Consider the following 15,044-nt stretch of genomic DNA (forward strand, 5'->3'; position numbering starts at 1 on the left):
GTCTTCTGGCTCAGGGTCTCCTGAGGCTGCACTCAAGGTGAGCAGCCAAGGCTGCATTCATCATCTCCAAGCCCAACTGGGGAGAATCAGCTTCCAGGCTCACTCAGTGGCCAGCTGGCAACAGTCTCCTTGCAGGCTGTTGAGCAGAGGGGCTCCATTCCTCATCATGTCCCGGCTGAGGGTCACCTCAGTTCTTTGCTTTGTGGACTTTCGGAGAAGTTCACAAAATGGCTGACTTCATCAGAGTTGTGGTTCCAGAAGAGGGGGACAGAGGAAGAATTATATCTTTATTTCTTCCAATTGTGTGTGTGTGTGTGTGTGTGTGTGTGTATCAAAATACAATATAAAATTTACCATCGAAGCCCTTTAGAGTGTATAGTTCACTGGTATTAAATACATTCATGTTGTACAATCATCCATCTCTATAACTTTTCATCTTGTAAAACAGAGACTCTATATACCTATGAATAACTGCCCTCCTCCTGCAGCCCCTGGCAACCACCGTTCTTTCTCTCTACTACTTTAGGTACCTCATATAAGTAGAATTGTACAGTACTTGTTTTTTTTGTGACTGGCTTATTTTAACTCAGCATAATGTCCTCAAGGGCTATAGTCTTTTGTAACCTAATCTCAGAATGACATCTCACTATTTTTGCTCTAATGTGTTTGTTAGAAGCAAATCACTAGGCGCAGCCCACTCGGGGTATTGCACGTGGGCATGAGCACAGGGAGGTGGGGGTGACCGGGGCCCTGTTAGAAGACTGCCTGCCACAGCCTCCATCCCGTGGGGAGTCTGCACCCTGTGCCCACTGGCATCTGGATCCACTGGCCCTTACGCCTCCTCTGTCACTCACTTCAGATACCATGTGTTGTGTCTGTTTCCATGTCTGTTTCTCACTTGAATATCTAGTAGTGATGACGATAGCACCCAGATGGGGAGTGGGGGGCCCTTGCCAATCCTCACTGCCATTTCAGTGCCTGCCTACATGCTTTCCAGCCACCAGTACCTGCATCTCGTAAGTCAAAGGACCTCTGGTGCAGCCAGCCGGAGGTGCTGGGGAGTTCATGCCCCTATGAGCAGCCCTCAAGCAATAGCCGCAGGGCTTGACACGTAGTACCTGAGCTCCCTAATCCCTTAGGTGAGATGACTCAGCTAAACCCCATTACCCACAGAGGTCACTTGGCCAGTAATACCCTTTGTTGGCTGCTTTCCCTCCCTTGTTCCTGCCCCTACTCCCCTCCCTGTGCTTTCTGTACCTCCCAAGTAAAGCACCCATCTTAGGGTCCACTCCTAGGGAACCCAGACTAGGTAGTGGATGACAAGAGTCAGGTCCATGCCTGTTGAATAAACCACTGTAAGGGAATTTCGATGCCCAGAAGAGGGGGGTTGAGGGCACATATGTTGGGCAACGAGTTTGCTACAATCATGTTAAAACATGAGCAGACCAAGCCCTTTGAAGGGTTGGAAAGATGTGGAATAACTGCTTAGAAAGTTCATTTGGAAATCAGGGAGGGTGAGTCAAGAGCCTGCCAGCAGAGGGAGGCCTGGCCAATGCCAGGGAACAGGGCTCTGCAGTAGGATTCACTATTCCCTGGTTCTTGCCTGGCGGGGCCTGCCAGCCGAGGCATGCAAACAAATGAGTAGTGGATTTGCCCAGCACTGGTGGAAGGACAATGGAGAGATGTCTGGGATAGAGGGGTTACATGTTCCTGTGAAAATCTGATGAAAGCCATGGATCCTCTCCCCCGAAAATGACGATAGCAGTGACAATATGTATACTTTTAGGCAGAAACATTAAAAACAAAAACAAAAACAAAACCATATGTACGTATGTTCGCTTATAGGCAGAACTCTTAGAGCCATCCCCAGAGCCCAGGGAGAAAGTTCCGGTTGTCGTGTTCATTAGTACTTTGTTGAAATGGTGCTCCTGGCTGGGGAGAAGGTGCCTGGTTGGGAAGTGGGCTGGAGGGCCGAGGAACGAGGAGGAGTTTGACGCCTGGAAACTAAGGGTTCAGTTGCAGAGGCTCCGGTGGGCCTGAGGTCGGAGGTGGAGGGCCCAATAAGGGCGCTGGGCAGAGGAGGTGGTACGTGCGACACCGCCTTGTGGCCAACAGACAGACCCACCCAGGATGGAGGCTCCACAGTGTCATGCTGTCCCTGGGTGACACACTGTGTCCTTCACAGGGTTTGAGGATGATTCCATGGGGATGGCTCTCCTTGTAGAGCTGTTCATCTCCAGACAGCTCCTCCCATAATCAGGCTTGTGTGATGAGTTGAGCCCTTGAGCTGCTGTTTAGGTCAGAGCCTGCGGCAGCCAGCTCCATCCAGATTCCTCTGGACAGCTTCTAGCAGGCCGAGTCCAGTGCAAATGACAAAGCAGGTGAGGCCTTGTTTCCCCAGAGCCTTTGTAAGACATGGCTTCATAAACGTAAACTTCACAAAGGTGCAGGTGGCTGCCTTGGGTTGTTCCTTTATGCCCAGGAGGCCGTGACTTGGTATTTGTGTTCAGCTTCCTGACCCTTGCTTGTGCAATAATCTCTAGTCAGGCATCATTGAGTGGCTAAGTGGCCTTCCTTCACCTCCTCCTCTCCCCTTGAGAGTCCCTGATTGTGGCATGGACGTGAGGACAGCCCTTTCAGCTGGTACCACCGTGTGTCATGGCTGTGGGCAGTCTTTCCTGGCCTCCAGCTAGATGACGCTGTAACTCCAGAGTAGGCTTCCAGAGCACTGCTTTATTCTGGGGTCACCCTTCCTCTCAGAGACACCTGGAGGCTTTTCACTTCAGCTCGTTAGAATCCAGACAGCTCAGTCAGGCGTCCTCCTTCCCACCCCTCATCGTTCTAGCTGTGATTTCTGTTATTTATTGGCAAGACTCCTTTGTGTTGTCTAGACTGGCTGTGCTCTCAGAGACCCTCCCTGTCCCTCTCCTGCCATTCCTTGTGGCTCTGCTCAGTTTCTCCTTTGGCCATAATCCTGCCACGGCTAATCCAGTACCTTATTTTGGGGGTGCCCCCCGACCTCTCCATTCCTGGGAGTTACTCCTTGCCTGTTACATGTCTGAATGCTTTGGTCAGGTGCCTGTTGTTAGCTCTTCAGGAGCAGATGGCATGTTCTAGAGAGAAAGTCGTGATGTTCAGTGAGGAGACATGGGCTTGGGTCCTTGCACCACCCTGTATGAGTCATGAAATCTTGCGTCGTCACCTTGCTTCCCATAGGACTGTCATGGGGGAGTTGATGAAGAGATGTGCCACAACTGTTTATTGCTAATACTTCCATTAATACTTAATCTCTGCATGTGTTGTTTGTATGCATATGTGTGTAATAGTGTCCATGGTGGTGTGAGGTGTGCGTGAGTGTGTGTGCATCTTCAATGGTGCAGGATGAATGTCGGTTATCCCCTCTTCACAGTCAGGAAACTGAAATCCAAAGTGTTTCAAAGGCCATACAGTTGGAGAGCTGGGATTTAAAATTGGGTCTTTTAATCTTTAAAAACCACTGACCTACAAGTGGAAGGATTGATAAAACAGGCTGCACCCTGTTGGGAGCTTATGGTCCACCGCGAGGTCAGCAGGTATGTTCCGTAGAGACCTAGATGGTAAATGCTTTAGGCTTTGCAGCTCACACAGTTTCTGTTGCAAACACCCACCTCTGCTGTTGTTGGTTTTGAGAGCTGCCACGGACAGTACAGAATGGGGTGACCGTATTTAGAAAAGCAGGTATCCGGCTTGATTTAGCCCGTGGCCATAGTCTGCCAACCCCTGGTCTAATGGGAAGTGTGTAGGAAAGTGGTTGATAGCTGATAAAAAGCCCCTTGTGGATATCTTCATTTCTGAAAGCCTGTCCTTTGGGCCCCACGTGCTTTGCCCATAGAGTTGCTCAGTAAACCCTTACTAAATGTGGGCCCGCTTTTCTCTCTCCTGTGTGAGCTAACCTTTCCACCCCTCCCCTATTTCTTCTGCAGTATGTGGGTGCCCCTGTGGCTTATATCCAGCAGATATTTGTGAAGTCCTCGGTGTCTCCCTGGCACAAGAACCTCTTGGCAGTGGATGTGTTTCGCTCACCTCTGTCCCGGGCATTCCAGCTGGTGGAAGAGATCCGGAACCACGTGCTGAGAGACAGGTACCCCTCCCAGGGACCCCAGCCGCCCTGAATCCATCCCAGAATGAAGGGAGGGACAGTCCTTGGCATAACTCTCCTGAGCCAGCCAGCTCTGCAGAACTTGAACAAGTGAGAAGAGTGACGGGTGAGCCAGCTTCCTGGCTCAGCATCCTGTGGGGCCCGCATGGCTGCACTCCCCCTGGACCTCTGTGGATGGCGCAGGCAGTTTTGTCCTCAGGTCTCAGAGTAGGTGTCCTTAGGGCTGAGCTGATGGGGAGCTGCTTGCCTCACGCCTCAGATGGCTTACTTCCCAGTGGTTCTTAGGTGTGGATATGATGGTGGCCGAGCTGAGGAGGAGCACACTCCACCTGGGGATCACTTTGGACGTCCCAGCCAAGATGGTGCCCCCCCGGCTCCCAGTGGGTCTCTGGAATGTGCTGGCTTCACAGGCTGCTTCACCCGCTGGGTTTTCAGTTAGCTGAGGGTTTTGACAGTGCATTTTGGTGAATGAAATGAAGCCCCTAATTTTCACCCTAGCCTCTCTGCCCACTGAATTGGCCGAGATATCTTAGTGGGTGAGAGGTTGCGTATGGTCCCAGAATTCACTTCTCACAGCCTTGGGACCCCACATGTACTTTGAAGGTGCATCAGCCACATGCTGTCAACCACCTGGAAGAACTTTTCCCTGCTGTCCTCATCCTTAGGCTCTTTGAGATAGCAGGCATCTGGGAGCCTGATGACAGAGGGTCCCCCGTAAATGCAGTGGGCCTGCCTTGTGCTCACAGACATAGCAGGTGCCTTGTGCTATCTCCTGCACAGTTCTGGGACCAGGGGTCTGGAGGAGGTGTGCCTGCAGGTGACCGACCTGCTGCCAGGCCTCAGGAAGCTCCGGAACCTACTTCCTGAGCATGGATGCCTGCTATTATCCCCTGGGAACTTCTGGCAGAATGACCGGGAACGCTTTCATGCTGATCCTGACATCATCGGGACTATCCACCAGCATGAGCCCAAAACCCTACAGACCTCAGCCACGCTCAAAGGTACCCCCAGGGCAGGTTCCCCAGGGACCTGCAAAGGGTGTCTGTTGGTCACCATGCCCTCTTTGATGGGCGCTCTGGCAGATCAAGGGTTACCCCTTGTTTTTTTGGCTCGGGGTGGGAAGGGGTCCTTGGCTCTACAGCGGCTGTCTTCCTCTGTCAGTGCCTGCTGGTTTCTGTCTGCAGACTTGCTGTTTGGTGTTCCTGGGAAGTACAGCGGGGTGAGCCTCTACACCAGAAAGAGGATGGTCTCATATACCATTACCCTGGTCTTCCAGCGCTACCATGCCAAGTAAGGCTGTCGGCACTCAGGGCTCCTGGCTGGGCTGTGGAATGGCACGAGGCTCGGAGTAGTCCCCGTTCTGTTTTAGGATATCCAGAATGTCCCCCAGGAATTGGAGTTTTTAGGCCTCCTGTTAAAATGTTTATCTCCCTTAGATTCACATTTGAGTGGGGGTGACCTGACACGTGGTCAAGAATAAGGGACGAAGGCAAATTCAGGGTCCTGGTGCCCCCACTGGTCTTTCTTGAACCTCTGGTAGAGCCCGGCTGGTGGCATAGGCATGTGGCCTCAGGCCTTCCCAGCAAGTGCTGCAGGCAGCTCCCTCCCTAGGCAGAGAGCACTGGGGATGCCTCCAACTGACTGTCCTGGGCCTTTGGCACTCAGAGTGGTATGACAGGTCAGGAAAAGGGTGTTGAGGAAGGAGCCTGGGGTGCTCCTAAGACAACTTTATAGTTCTTCCAAGGCCCCTTGAAGACTGGGAAACTCAGACACCACAGAAAAGCTCCTTCCAACACAGGGAGGAGGGAAGCCCTGGCCCCGATGGGCCTTCCTTCAAGGGATTGTCTTTACCCCGGGCGCAAGAGAGCCAGTCCATCGATCACCCCCTTCTATGAGCAGGTTCCTGGGCAGCCTGCGGGCCCGCCTGATGCTCCTGCACCCCAGCCCCAACTGCAGCCTTCGGGCGGAGAGCCTGGTCCACGTGCACTTCAAGGAGGAGATTGGCATCGCCGAACTCATCCCCCTCGTGACCACCTACATCATCTTGTTTGCCTACATCTATTTCTCCACACGTAGGTCCAGTGCAGAGGCTCAGGGCTTCCTCCAAGCTAAATGGGCGTTCCACACCACCTGCTTCCCTGCCTCTGGAGGTGGCTTAGGCAGAGATGACAAACATGCCCAGTGGTCACAAAAGCCAGGGCTTCATCCCCCAATAGTCTTGGGCTTGGGTGGGTCCAGGCCTTCTCTGGCTTCTCCAGAAAAGACCCTTTCTCGGTTAGGGTTCCCAAAAGACACACTGCTTCTGAGACTGGGAAGTATATGTGGGTGTCCTTTTCTTTGGTGAAACCAGGGGCCTCCCCTTCCTCAGATGTCAAGGTACTCTCTACTCCTAGGAGATAAGCACAGAAGGGCCCGGGGTGTGTCAGGATCTGGGGAAGATGTTGCCCTGATGTGCCCTCTCTGCCCTCCAGGCAAGATCGACATGGTCAAGTCCAAATGGGGGCTGGCTCTGGCTGCCGTGGTTACAGTGCTCAGCTCGCTGCTCATGTCTGTGGGGCTCTGCACACTCTTCGGCCTGACCCCTACCCTCAATGGCGGGTAGGTCCTCACCAGGCTCCACTGAGCTTCAGGGGTGCCCTTGGGCCGGAGAGCCTCTGGGCATGCCTGGGACCGGATGATTGCTCTCATATCTTCACATTGTTATTTTGACATTTAAGAGGTACATTTTTACCTTTGACTTACCTGGCCTGTATTCATATTGATGTATGTATAGCGCATCTGTATATACATATAATACATGTATAGGTGTGTGTGTGGGGGGGGCGACATGCATTCATATATGTAGATATAAGTGTATTTCTGCACGTGTGTGGTCTTGTCCTGCTTGTGTGTGTAAGTGGATGTGGGTGTGTGTTCATTTATATATATTTATATACACAAACACGCATACTGCTTCATGATGGTTTGAGGCATAGATGGGTAGGAAGTTAAGAAAGGTACATCTCTTCCCTTTTTTTACCACTAAAACATTTAAAAGACTAATAAAATAGGTCATTTCAGAGTAAGTTTTTAAAAGACACACTAATTTGCCACCTTTCCACTGATGTGTGCTTTCTCTTGCCATTTCTCTCCAACTCTTGGGCTGGAAGCCCGTTTCCATGTTTGTCTTGGGCCTGCATGGCTCTGGCTAGGCCCTGCCCCCCTGTCTGCTCATGGTTGCTGGCCACCTGGCCTGTCCCCTACCGGGGTTTGTCATACTGGTTGCAGGAGCAGTGATGTTGTGTTTTCTGTTACTTCTTTTGCTCGTGGAACACTTGCTTCCTTCCTGAACCTGATGGTGCTAACACCCCCTCCCTCATGGCTGTCTGCCATGCCATCCTCAGAGCCCTCCTTCCCACCGCCCCACAGCAGGGGTCCCACCAGGTTTACCTTAGCTGGTGTGCCCAGTTTCTCATAGTCCCTCACCAGTAGTGTGAGCCTCAGCTCCTGGAGAGCTAGTAGTTTTCTTTAGGACCCATTCTCCAAACACCCTCTGTAGAGGTGAGCAGGGCTTGAGACCCCTCTCATCTGCCGTTACTTCATCCTGACGGCTTGGCTGGCAGCAATGCTGAGGGCTCCTGGCCATTCGCTCTGGCCAGCAGAGTCTGGTGTGGGAGGGACAGGGAGAGGGGTGCACCGGGAGCCACCATACTGCAGAGATGGAGGCAGGGATGCTTGCTGGCCACTTGGCCAGGCTTCCAGGGCTGCCTGAAAGCTGAAAGCGAGGTAGACAGGCATGTGTGTGGCGAGGTGGGGGAGGTTAGGGCTTGGGCCCTGGGCTTCTAGGCCCTGTGCTCAGCATCCTCCCACTACAGGCTGCAAACCCCACAGCCTTCCCGGGACCCAGACTTGTTGAGAAGCCTTCCTCAGTACTGTCCTCACCCTCTCCCTCTTTGTCCCCAGCGAGATTTTCCCCTACCTTGTGGTGGTTATTGGGTTAGAGAACGTGTTGGTGCTCACCAAGTCAGTGGTCTCAACCCCAGTGGACCTCGAGGTGAAGCTGCGTATCGCTCAAGGTAATTCTGGCAGTTGGGGGGGTACACAGGGGAGGGCCTATGCTGTGCTTTCTGCTGTGGAGGAGACAGGACCAGAAATTGCCCTTGGTCTGACCTCTAGTGTAACATGGTGTGGACCACCAGGCCCTGGCAGCTTGTTAGCACATGCCCTGAGGAACCATGGAATTGCTCGACTTTACTTTGTCCTGGTTCATGTGTCCCTAAGAACACAGACTGGACTCTGCAGGGCTTGTGTTTGGTGGCCTTTTGTCCAGACTGGCACCTGGTGCTGCTGCTTCCTGCCTCACTCCACCACACTAGGCCCAGACTCCTGAGGCTGGTCACTTCAGAGACTGCCTCCACAGCTGCCGCAAAAGGTCCTTGTGGACTCAGTGCCAGGAGTTGGGGATCAGGATTCTGAGGAAAGTGGGCAGAGAGCCTAGACCCGGAAGTCTGAACTTCTGTGCTTCCTCTTTCTAACCCCTAGTCTGTGGGAACAGGGCTGAGGGCAGGCTGTTCATTTGTTGGACAGACCTTTGTGAAATTCTGTGAGAGGCCAGGCCCTGCACTAGATGGGGGGCTCTGGTGGCAGGAGGAGACATGGCCCCTCACCCAGCAGAGGCTTCCTATAGGGGAGGGCTGGAGGAAGACCATAGCCAGCACTTCCCTTGCTTGGGTCTTCCGCCCGTGTGGGGCCCGTGCGCACCAGGCAGAGCAGTACTTGGAGGCTGGATGTGGCAGAGTGGGTAGCGCTCGGCTTTCCTCTTGGATTTGCTCGTCTCAGCACCCTGCTTCTCCCTGGCTCTGATGGTGGCTGTAGCTCTCCTCTGTACCCTCCTGCCCCTCCCCGCAGCACCTGTGCAGTGATGGCAGCACCCGGAGCCTGGGTGCTGTGGTGGGCCGGCTGCCTCAAAAAGCTGGGCACTCAGCCTCCAAAGCCTCTGCCCTCTGGGGAACAGGAGGCTGGGTGCAGACATGTGCTGGCCCCATGGCCCTGTCGTCCTCCGCAGGCCTAAGCAGTGAGAGCTGGTCCATCATGAAGAACATGGCCACGGAGCTGGGCATCATCCTCATTGGCTACTTCACCCTGGTGCCCGCCATCCAGGTAAGGCCCTAAGGCTCTCCTCGGGTGAGTGTGGAGCCAGCTGCTCAGCTCCCCAGCTGTGCAGCAGCGTGCAGGGTGTACCCTTCTCAGTGCAGGCAACCCTCGCCTGGGAGATGGGACCTCTTCACTGCCAGGGATGGTGTTCCACGCACAGAGTGCTCCCAGCAGGTCTGCTTCAGAAGTGCTCCCGCGGCTCCAGGCAGACCTGTTGCTCATTTCTCAGGCAGAAGCACTGTGGGGCCCCTCCTCCTTCCTAGGTTTAGCCCTCACCCACATCTGCAGCCTCCAGACCAGGAGGGCCACCACTCATTGCTCAGAGTAGCTCCTGCTCTTGGCCCAGTGCCCTCACTTGGCTGTGGGGCTGTGAGCAGGGGGAGGGGGCCCTACACTGAGTCAGAACCCAGACTTGCTGACCACTGCTTGAGGGGTTGCAGGAAGGGAGTACTGGATCTTGTTCCCCGCTACTTGCCCCCATGGCTGGCAGGCCTACTGAGTTGTGGGGGAGAGCAGACAACATAGGGCTGTAGGCTTCTCCCCAGAGGGTGTCCGCGGGACACAGTGCCATCTTGGGACATGAAACTGACATGACCACTGTGCCACCACCTGCTGGGTCCTTCATCTTACCGCAGATTGAGTGGAAGCTGTGGTGAAGGGCAGGGAAGGAAAACTGAAATCTGAGCAGATTTCATCTCTTGGCAGAGCTTGGGGAGCAGAGACTACCTGTTTTAAGTTTCAGAGCGTAAATTAATTTCCTCCTGCCCTCTTTCCTTTGGTCCTTGGCAGTCACCGGCCAACAAGCTTTCTGAGCGTCCTGACATTGGGTCAGGCCTGGGCTCTAGGTAGGCATTGGTCATGGGACTTAAGCAGGGCCAGAGGAGCAGTGGGGGAGGGCTTTTTGGGGAGCGGGCTGGTGGGGCTCAGTGCTTTCCAGGCTGGATCAGGCCCTCCTCTCAAGGCGGACTGGAAGGTTTCCGGAGAGCAGCCCCCTTCAGCCTTCTCTCTGCTGCCCCCTGGTGGGGAGGGGGGCAGCTGGCACTGCCCCTCCGCCGCCACTCCCAGACTCCGAATGTAACCAGCGTCTCTTTTTCTCTCTGCTGCCCCACAGATTCTGAGGGGCCTGCAGGCAGGGAGCTGCTTCTCAGGTGCTGGGCTGTGATGTCATCGTGTCTCCTCATCTGTTCTAATTCCAGGAGTTTTGTCTCTTTGCCGTCGTGGGCCTCGTGTCAGACTTCTTCCTTCAGATGCTATTTTTCACCACTGTCCTGTCCATTGACATTCGCCGGATGGAGGTAGGAGTGGGCTGGGCCCTGCCCTACCTGCCTTTCTGGCCCTGGCCACGTTCAGGGCATCCTGTCCGGGGCATCCACCCTGTTGGGCAGCCCCAAGCCCTGACCATTGCGCCCCCAACAGCTAGCGGACCTGAACAAGCGGCTGCCCTCTGAGGCCTGCCTGCCTCCAGCAAAACCAGTGGGGCGACCAGCACGCTTCGAGCGGCAGCTGGCCGTACGGCCATCCACACCCCACACCATCACCCTGCAACCATCCTCCTTCCGAAACCTGCGGCTTCCCAAGAGGCTGCGTGTCATCTACTTCCTGGCCCGCACCCGCCTGGCACAGCGCCTTATCATGGTATTGGCCACCCCTCCCTGCCCTCTGAGGGCCAGCGCTCCGTTCCCTCTGGACTTTTGCACTTTGCCTTGGAGGTGGGGGGTGCTCCTCAGGCCCTCGTGGCTCCATGAATCCTGGCTTTGGGAAGCTGCCTGCCATACCGTCTTGCCCAGATCCTAGAGGCTTCTTTTTTTTTTTATTTTAAACAGATTTTTTAAAAAACTATTTTATTTATTCATGAGAGACACACACAGAGAGAGAGGCAGAGACACAGGCAGAGGGAGAAGCAGGCCCCATGCAGGGAGCCTGATGTGGGATTTGATCCCAGGTCTCCAGGATCACGCCCTGGGCTGAAGGCGGCGCCAAACCGCTGAGCCACCGGGGCTTCTAAGGCAATAAATCTATCCCTTGAAGAAGCAGCCCTTGGGGCATTGGGTAGAAGAGTCATCATCTCCTTAGAGGGACCCAGGACGGAACCTGGTAGATGGAGTGCTCTGGAATGGAGCTACCGTGGTTCCCCAAGCCAGGGCTCCCCTGCTATATAGTGCACAGGCATCAGAAGATGCTGGCCAGAATAATTCACTTGCTGGGCTGGGCAGGAGAGGAGCAGGGCAGGCTGCTGGCCAGCAGTGGCGCCCCCAGGGGGCTGCAGGGAGAGGAAGCAAGGCTGAGGCCCTCCGAGGACTAGGGGGGACCCATGGCATCTCTGAGCAGGTCCCTCTTGCTCTGCTGACCATGGGAATGGTGCCTGCCTTTTGGCCCCAGCTGAGATGGGTTTGGGGAAGTTCTAAGAGTACTCTTTGTATTTCTAGGCCAGGAAACCAAAACCATGACCATGAAAAGGGAACTAGGTCCCTCCAATGGCAGTTGGCCCAGATGGTAGTGGTGGGACTTCATGAGGCAGAAGGGAGGATAGATTGGGGCCTGTGTCCTCCCCCCACCAGGCATGAGGTCCCTGTGCTGCTTCCTTCTGGCACAAGGGCCAAGGCTGCTGGGGGTCAGGGCCACCCAAAGGCCCCGCTGAGAGCACCCTACTACCCCACTGCAGGCTGGCACCGTTGTCTGGATCGGCATCCTGGTGTACACAGACCCAGCAGGGCTGCGCACCTACCTTGCCGCCCAGGTGACAGAACAGAGCCCACTGGGTGAGGGTGCCCTGACTCCCATGCCCGTGCCTGGTGGAGTGCTGCCCGCCAGCCACCCGGACCCTGCCTTCTCCATCTTCCCACCTGATGGCCCTAAGTTACCTGAGAACCAGACGCTGCCTGGAGAGCCGCCTGAGCCTGGGGGCCCAGCAGAGGGCGCCCATGACAGCCTGGTCCCCGAGGTAACGTGGGGGCCTGAGGATGAGGAACTCTGGAGGAAGCTGTCCTTCCGCCACTGGCCCACGCTCTTCAGCTACTACAACATCACCCTGGCCAAGAGGTGAGCTGGGCTGTGCCAGCTGCCACCTTCCCATTTGGTGTCGGCTCATTGCCCCCAGAGCATCCCTTCCCCCTCAGGTGGGAGATCCATTGCTTTGAATTCTGTATTTCCTTTCAAAGAAACACCCATAGGGCTGTGAGGTAGGACCCAGCGCTCCAGGCAGCACAAGCCCAGGACAGTAACAGGGTGCTGCTGCCAGTCCCTCAGCCCCCCAGCCGTCACCCCCCCATGCCAGGATGGGCGGAGGAGGGAGCCCGCGCGCAGTGATGGCTGTAACAGAGCAAAGCACACCCCCCCCCCCCCCCCACTGCTGGGAAGCCTGTCCCCAGAGGGAGGGGGGCTTGGAGTTGGCCGGGTGAGCCGGCGCGGGGGCAGTGGGGAGGGGCCCTTCCGCAGGCTCTCGGCTGATCCGCGGCCGCCCCCAGGTACATCAGCCTGCTGCCCGTCATCCCGGTCACGCTGCGCCTGAACCCCAGGGAGGCCCTGGAGGGGCGGCACCCCCAGGACGGCCGCAGCGCCTGGCCCCAGCGGCGGCCCGGGCCCGGTGGGCTCTGGGAGGCCGGCCCCAGGGCACCGGGGGTGGCGCCGGCCCACGGCGACGTCACCCTGTACAAGTAAGGCCCGTGAGGAGGGCGTGGGCGGGGGGCGAAGGGGCCCGGGGCGCCGCTCACCGCTCCCGCCCGTGCAGGGTGGCCGCGCTGGGCCTGGCGGCCGGCATGGTGCTCGTGCTGCTGCTGCTCTGCCTCTACCGCGTGCTGTGTCCGCGCAACTACGGGCAGCCCGGCAGCGGGCCCGGCCGGCGGCGGCGCGGGGAGCTGCCCTGCGACGACTACGGCTACGCGCCGCCCGAGACGGAGATCGTGCCGCTGGTGCTGCGGGGACACCTCATGGTGAGGGGGCGGCGCGGGGGCGGGGGGCCGGCGGGGCGGGGCGGGGCGGGGCCCACGTGCTGACCGCCGCCGCCCGCAGGACATCGAGTGTCTGGCCAGCGACGGCATGCTGCTGGTGAGCTGCTGCCTGGCGGGCCACGTGTGCGTGTGGGACGCGCAGACCGGGGACTGTCTCACGCGCATCCCGCGCCCGGGGTAGGTGCCCGGCCCGCCCCTACCCCCCCACGCCCCACCCCCCCACCCCCCACCCCCCTCCCTCACTCCGTTGCCTCCCCCGACCCCCGCAGGCAGCGCCGAGATAGTGGCGTTGGCATCGCGTTCGAGGCGCAGGAGAGCTGGGAACGGTTGTCCGACAGCGGGAAGGGGGGCCCGGAGGAGCCTGGGGACAGCCCTCCGCTGCGGCACCGGCCCCGGGGCCCTCCGCCTCCTGCCCTCTTCGGGGACCAGCCAGACCTCACCTGCCTGATCGACACCAACTTCTCGGCACAGCCGAGGCTCTCGGAGCCCACGCAGCCCGAGCCCCGGCACCGGGCGGGCTGCAGCCGTGCGCGCGACGGCCCGGGCTACGACTTCAGCCGCCTGGTGCAGCGCGTGTACCAGGAGGACGGCCTCGCGCCCAGCTGCACGCCCCCTCTGCGCCCGCCCTCCCCTGGGCCCGGGCCGCCCCTGACCCCCGAGGACGAGGGTCCTCCCGAGAAGGGCTCCCCTTGCCTGGCCTGGGCCCCCAGCGCAGACGGCTCCATCTGGAGCCTGGAGCTACAGGGCAGCCTCATCGTCGTGGGGCGGAGCAGCGGCCGCCTGGAGGTGGGCGGCGCCGGGTGGGCGGAGGGCGTCCCTGCGTGGGCTTGGGAGCCTCCCTGGCCTCAGGGCTCATGGCCTCTGCGCCTGCAGGTTTGGGATGCCATCGAGGGTACACTGCGCTGCAGCAGCGAGGAGGTGTCCTCGGGCATCACGGCCCTGGTCTTCCTGGACAAGAGGTAAGCGCGCTGGGCCGCCTGCCCTCCCCAAGCCCACGTCCTCGCCCCTTTCCCACCGTGCTTGATGGCCCTTCTAAGTACTGCAGCCCCACACCTGTGAACCGCAGGGGTGACCGCCGAGGGCCTGGGGCCTTTAACGACTGCACCTTGGTTTCCCTTCTGTTTCACAGTCAGGGTTTCCCAGACGAGCCCATCAGTGCAGACCTTACCAGGTCTCAGCTGCATTTTGTGACAGAAAGAGGCTTTCTCAGAAGAACCTTTTTAAAACTTTCCTTCAAGTTTGGTGCTGTCCGCTGCTCTCGCCTCCCTCCCTGGCCTGCTGCTTGGCTGCGGGTGCTCCCCGGGGGCCCAGCCACCAGGGCTTTCTTTGCTCCTCATTCTTAGCCAATAAACCCAGGTCTCACTGAGACCTGGTGCCTCCTGCTCAACACTTGACCTGCCTGACTCCTGCTGGTCCCGAGTGGTACCAGCCTCTAAGCTAAAATTGGAGCCTTTTTCTTCTTGGGGCGGGGTACACTTGGCCCTCGGTTCTGGTGGCTGCCACTGTCATCTCTGCCCTGATGCAGAGGCTGCTTGCGTGGGCCTTGGCGATCACTCTCTCCTCCAGCCTGGCCAGGCTTGTAGGCTTCCTCCACACTTGGAAATTCTTCCCTACTGCTTGTTTTTTCAGGTTCAGGGAAAGCCCCCAGGTGTCAGCCCTGCCCTGAGTTCCTGGTGCCCATGTGTGCTCCCCCTTCCCTTCGCCCTCCCCTCCCCGCACGCCTGCCTTCGAAGGCTCTGGTGGGCCCTTCCTGTTCAGGGCTCATAGGCAAGCACCACCTTGTGCCGGAGGAAGATTTGGAACTCCACTCGTTTCAAAGCTTTGGG

At 57.4% G+C, this 15,044-nt stretch overlaps 1 protein-coding gene across 1 annotated transcript in view; it reads left to right on the forward strand.

Moving 5' to 3' along the window:
• Positions 1-15,044, forward strand: part of LOC112666858 (SREBF chaperone) — a 67,116-nt gene that overhangs the window by 50,142 nt on the left and 1,930 nt on the right. The window contains exons 4-18 of the mRNA XM_025458340.3: positions 3,963-4,120; positions 4,919-5,139; positions 5,323-5,428; positions 6,038-6,210; positions 6,610-6,736; positions 8,081-8,193; positions 9,183-9,277; positions 10,468-10,566; positions 10,688-10,906; positions 11,934-12,310; positions 12,736-12,924; positions 12,999-13,200; positions 13,280-13,395; positions 13,488-14,004; positions 14,092-14,177. Coding sequence (XP_025314125.1) covers positions 3,963-4,120; positions 4,919-5,139; positions 5,323-5,428; positions 6,038-6,210; positions 6,610-6,736; positions 8,081-8,193; positions 9,183-9,277; positions 10,468-10,566; positions 10,688-10,906; positions 11,934-12,310; positions 12,736-12,924; positions 12,999-13,200; positions 13,280-13,395; positions 13,488-14,004; positions 14,092-14,177 — 2,798 coding nt within the window. The remainder of the gene's footprint in view (positions 1-3,962; positions 4,121-4,918; positions 5,140-5,322; positions 5,429-6,037; positions 6,211-6,609; positions 6,737-8,080; positions 8,194-9,182; positions 9,278-10,467; positions 10,567-10,687; positions 10,907-11,933; positions 12,311-12,735; positions 12,925-12,998; positions 13,201-13,279; positions 13,396-13,487; positions 14,005-14,091; positions 14,178-15,044) is intronic.

This window comes from Canis lupus, chromosome 20 (genome assembly GCF_003254725.2).
Source record: "Canis lupus dingo isolate Sandy chromosome 20, ASM325472v2, whole genome shotgun sequence".
Taxonomy (NCBI): domain Eukaryota; kingdom Metazoa; phylum Chordata; class Mammalia; order Carnivora; family Canidae; genus Canis; species Canis lupus.